This window comes from Xenopus tropicalis, chromosome 4 (assembly GCF_000004195.4).
Source record: "Xenopus tropicalis strain Nigerian chromosome 4, UCB_Xtro_10.0, whole genome shotgun sequence".
Lineage (NCBI taxonomy): Eukaryota > Metazoa > Chordata > Amphibia > Anura > Pipidae > Xenopus > Xenopus tropicalis.
Genome location: NC_030680.2, coordinates 93,571,566 through 93,577,319, shown reverse-complemented (window position 1 = coordinate 93,577,319; position 5,754 = coordinate 93,571,566). Strand labels below are relative to the sequence as shown.

Below are 5,754 nucleotides of genomic sequence, written 5' to 3'. Positions count from 1 at the left end.
TTATGCATTGCATCAAATACATTATTTAAAAGGTAACTATAATCATGTTATTTTACATTTATTTAATGTTATTGAACAGTCATACATATGGCTGTGCTCAGAGCTGTCTGACTCAATAAAAAATGATTTCTTCCCATCAACATTTCCCAGTAAGACATGTCTTTGCATCCACCACAAACCAACAGAAATAAGTATACAGGACCAGCTATTGTAAAACAAACTGGGCACTAGCATGATATTTCATAGAGAGAGGATGGTAGCCATGCATCAAAGATACCCCACAACAATAATCTCTAACTGGTACATTAAATACAATGTCCGTAAATTCTTTATTTTATTTATGCTTTTATTTTCTTATTAATGCGTATACATATGCAATCTTGGTGTTAGCAGAGTGGTAATACTATGCAAACACCATTACCGGCACAAGCAATAAACCCAACACACATTATGTAATTAAAACACACATACTTACAGCCTACAGACCATATCCTGTAATGAATATTTACAACACCATATTTATAGATGTGCAACCAAGCAAATGTATTATGAACTGATTTAGTACCCTGTGCACAGTTAATCACAGAACATGTAGAATCAGCTCCAAGGACCCAAAAAAGTTGGTCTAGAACAGATTATGTACAATGTTTTATTTAAATTTTGTCTTTAGCAGGAGAACTTTTTACTGTGTTCAGGGAGATTTTGGTGACTGCACCCCAAAACAGTGGTTCACCAGTTTTGAAAATAAATTTGTGTCATTTTGCAACCTATAATTCTTCCCTCTAGCGAATAAGTAAGCCAGGAGACAGACCAACTCACCTACCTCCAAAAATGCCCCAGTAGCTCCCCATCTTCTTTTCTGCTGATTCACTGAACATGCTCTGTGCTGCTAAGCTTAGACTTACAATATACTGCAGGGGTCCACAACCTTTTTAACCCGTGAGCCGCACTCAAATGTAAAAAGAGTTGGGGAGCAACACAAGCATGAAAAATGTTCATGAGGGTGCCAAATAAGGCCTGTGATTGGCTATTTGGTAGCCCCTATGAGGACTGGCAACCCACAGGAGGCTCTGTTTAGCAGTACAACTGGTTTTTGTGCAACCAAAACTTGCCCCCAAGCCAGGAATTCAAAAATACAACATGTTGCTCACAAACCACTGGTTGGGGATCACTGATATACTGTATATACAGAATATAAATGTCACAATATAAGGCTTAATACTAAGTAATACAGATAATAACCACATAACAGGCTACAAACCAGTGCAATTAGCATCATATTTTGTAATCAGCTTATATGACAAACCTAATTTGCGGCTTGAAAATTTGTGACAACTCCTAAGCTTAGCTTCTCAACAGCTGCCAGAGCACACTGGGCATGTGAATGTCATTGACATTCCTAACAAAATCCAAGATATGGAGCTTCTGTGAAAAATTTGAAGGCTCAGTTTAACCTTTAGGCTGGTACAACAAGTTCAGTATATAAAATATGGCATTTCTACTCATATTAATTTTTAGCTCTTCTGAGCATGCTCTCTATGTTTCAGTTTGATAAATTAGTTGCTACCATTTCTCATATGCTGCCGCAATAATTAGCAACCAATGTATTAAATCAGTGCTGTCCAACTTCTACGGTGCCAAGGGCCGGAATTTCTCTAGCATACATGGTGGAGGGCCGCTAATGGAAGCCAGTTTTGACCACTCCCCTTTTTGAAACCACACCCACTTCAAACCACACCTATTTTATCACAATGGTGGTAGCACAGCAAAATCCCAAATGCTTGGTCCTTACAGTGGGGATATCAACCATCATTCATATGTGAAAGAATTATGTCATATTAAGATATACCCTTAAATTCCATATGCCTCCTCCTCCCCTGTGGATAGCAGAGCAACCCCCAGTACATAATTACACACCTTAGGGACCATTTAATGGCTATTTCCAACTGCTAACAAACTCCCACAACAAACCCCTGCCAGGTTCACCTCCCACAAGCAGCATAGGGCAAGCAGAGTATGGCACACAGAGACAGCATAGGGAAGGCAGAGTATGGCACACACAGGCAGAGTGTCATACTCTGCCTGCCCTACCCTTCCTGTGTGCCATACCCTCCCTGACCTATGCTGCCTGTGTGTGCCATACTCTACCTGCCCTCTGCTGGCTGTATGTGCCATACTCTGCCTGCCTTATGCTGCCTCTGTGTGCCATACTCTGCCTGCCCTATTCTGCCTCTGTGTGCCATACTCTGCCTGCCCTACCCTGACTGTGTGTGCCATACTCTGCCTGCCCTACCCTTCCTGTGTGTGCCATACCCTCCCTGACCTATGCTGCCTGTGTGTGCCATACTCTACCTGCCCTATGCTGGCTGTATGTGCCATACTCTACCTGCCCTATGCTGGCTGTATGTTCCATACTCTACCTGCCCTATGCTGGCTGTATGTGCCATACTCTGCCTGCCCTACCCTTCCTGTGTGCCATACCCTCCCTGACCTATGCTGCCTGTGTGTGCCATACTCTACCTGCCCTATGCTGGCTGTATGTGCCATACTCTGCCTGCCCTATGCTGCCTCTGTGTGCCATACTCTGCCTGCCCTACCCTGACTGTGTGTGCCATACTCTGCCTGCACTACCCTTCCTGTGTGTGCCATACCCTCCCTGACCTATGCTGCCTGTGTGTGCCATACTCTACCTGCCCTATGCTGGCTGTATGTGCCATACTCTACCTGCCCTATGCTGGCTGTATGTTCCATACTCTACCTGCCCTATGCTGGCTGTATGTGCCATACTCTGCCTACAGTACCTATGTCTGAGGTGTGAAGAAGTGAACAATGGGAGTGATTACAGTCTGAGCCTGAGGTGTAAACACTGCAGGGGGTAGAACAATGCAGGTATTAAAAGGTGTGAAAAACACAGGGGATTACATTTTTAAACAATACAGGGGGATTACAGCCTGAATCTGAGGTGAGAACCATGCAGGGGGCCAGTTAATCTCAGTACTGATACCATTTAATGCTTACTCAAAGGTAAGCCATCAAAGCAGCCAGACAGGTGGGGGGCCACACAGAGGGGGGTCGCGGGCCGCATGCGGCCCGCGGGCCGCCAGTTGGACAGCACTGTATTAAATTGTAGCAGATCAGAAAGTTAGTATTGTAAATTACAGGAATTCCACTGGGAAACATGATAGTTGGGCATACAAATTAATTCACAGGGGAAACTTAGTCATTTTAAAATTCACATTTTAAAAAGACTGGTAGAACTAAAAAGCTATTGGAGAGAGGAGAGAGCATTATATATATATATATGTATTTATGATATGGAACTCTGTTCAGCCTCCCTTTTTCACATAAAAAAACAATGCAATTATCTCTCTTTTCTGACCAAGCACTTTCAGCTTCTTTTGTCCTCTTGCTGGCATGATATTAAGTGCAATGTCTAAGCTGATATTGGAGAGCATTGTGCAGTGAATTCTTAAGCCTGATTTATTTCCTTTTTTTACGCAGGGATCTTGGAGGGATGGCAAGAACAGATGAAATGTTGCTGGTGAAAAGCCTGAAAGAATAAAATTGTTTGATCGCTTAATGGAATAAAATGATGTTCACTGATAAGAGCAACTCATCACTGGCCCAAAAGCCTGCTCAGAAAAAGACAAGGCCTCACGGACTTCCCTCGCCTGCCTTGTGCTGTGCCTGTGGACTCTGCATAATGTTAGCGGGCATCAACATCACATTAGTAGGCGCATTTGCATTTGGGACTTTTCTGCCTGTGAACAACCCTCCCATTATTATTGGGCCTATCTTGCTTGTGGTGGCATTCACTTTCTTTGGAGCTTGCTGTATATGTAGTCGGAGACCTCCAGCCCATGGCACAAGAAAGTCTAAACCAGGTTCTAACATTGGTTTTATAAAGCCAGGCAATGCAGCCTTTGAAATAGAAACAAGTGAACACACAGTACAGGACACCACTGCTGTTCAGCTGAGCCCAACTAATTCTCCCGTGTCCTCGCGGAAATCATCACCTGTACATGAAAACTCAAAAATGTGCAAACTTTTCACCATGGAGGCAAATGGGCCAGCTGCTAAATTTACAGCAGGAGGGGAATCAATACAGCTAAATTTACCCAGAGATCCTGTCACTTAACTACAGCAAGGCCATCAACGCAGTGGCAATGATCTTTTATCGCTGTAACATTTGTGTTGCAGCCACAGCCTAGGGTCAGAGTTCTACAGTTATGACGGTGGTTTCAGAGATAGATAGCAAAGGTAAAAATGAAGGTGAGGAAAAAAATCTAATTTGCAACGACTGATTTGTACCTCGTTACGGTTTCTGAATCATGGATCTTGGGCAAATAGACAATGGTGAATGAACCTACCAGGCTTAGAGTGTCCTCTGTTCCTTTTGTCCATTTTCTTCTGTGATTGTATTAAGTATTTTAACTGTAATTGTCTAAAAAAGTCTGGGCTCTTAGGTGTTTTTGTTAAGTCCATGCATAATATAGTGTTTCCCTGCTGTTAATTACTTGACACAATATTTGTTCGATGAGTTTTGTGTAATGGAAGTAACATAAGAATTCCTTTGTTTAGAATAAATTCATTTTAATGTCACGTTCAAAACCTCAGGCTGATGAAACTGATATTTTACTGTTTTATGGTGCAAAAGGACCTTTAAGATGTGCAAAGCAAAACAGAGTTGGTGAATCTGTTGGTGATATTGAATTTGTTGCTACACTATTCCTAAAGAAAACTGCATTACTAAAGTCTAGGAATTGCCTCAAATCATTCAAAAGAGAGGCAGGTGGGTGTCACCTAAAAATGTTGTCCTGCATTAGTCACAGACCTGTGTCATTAGCCCAACTATATTCCACACGCCATATGCCCTATTTTCCCAAAGATCAAAAATATCAGGTTCAAGCATTTTACAGAATTTACAACACATAGGGCCAGATTCATCAAAGTACAAGTTTAAAGATCATGAAAAAAATGGTTTTTAAAGTACAAATCATTTAATTTCGACAAGAGAAGCATGGTACTATATAAATAATCAGCACACTTACTGCAGTATCTTCACATATGGCGATTGTTACATTTCAGTTGTTTTATGTCTCAATTTAAAGTCTCCTTCATGTGCCCTGTTACATCATTCCATATTATACACCATAGCTTGTTTAACCTTTACTCTCTGTTTCCTAAATGCACAACCCCAGGGAGGTAATGTGATTGTTCTTCCTTGACTGACCTTTGCAGTAATCAGACTAACAGCATAGGAACAGCTGAGTATTATCTGGTGGGTGTATTTCATTATTTTAATATGTTTGCATAAATAAATAGTTGTATGGACAAGCAGTATGATGTGTTTTTCCCACTAACACTATTATGTCATCATTATTTTAATTTGATTATTTATTAACTTGCAGCATGCAGTGGTCTGCACATTTCTATCCTCCTTCTAAGTAGCTTGATAGAAGTGCCTACATGTGCACAAGTCTGGTTGGGCAGTTTTACTGGATTTTGATAAAAGTGTGTTACATGTGTTACCAATGTCCCTTCTCAGTAGGTTGATGGGGCATCAGCATTTGTGCAATGAGTCGTAACGCCTCCTTACTCTTTCAGCTATTTTTTTTTTACTCTGTCAGCTATGCTTGTGGGCAATGAACAAGAGTAAAAAGGATATTCTTGATTGAATAGAGAAAATCAGTGCAATTTATTTTTGTCTAAATTAATATTATTATCTTGGCAAATAAGACGGGAAAGCTGTGG

At 41.3% G+C, this 5,754-nt stretch overlaps 1 protein-coding gene across 1 annotated transcript; it reads left to right on the top strand.

Annotated features, from left to right (window-relative positions):
• Positions 1-3,592: 3,592 nt before the first annotated feature.
• tmem275 (transmembrane protein 275) lies at positions 3,593-4,138 on the top strand. Its single transcript, XM_031901333.1, has one exon. It carries the CDS (start codon positions 3,593-3,595, stop codon positions 4,136-4,138), a length of 546 nt encoding a protein of 181 aa, XP_031757193.1.
• Positions 4,139-5,754: the final 1,616 nt, after the last annotated feature.

Coding starts and splice junctions, on each gene's coding strand:
- tmem275 (XM_031901333.1), top strand. CDS start 3,593: ATGTTCACTGATAAGAGCAACTCATCACTGGCCCAAAAGCCTGCTCAG.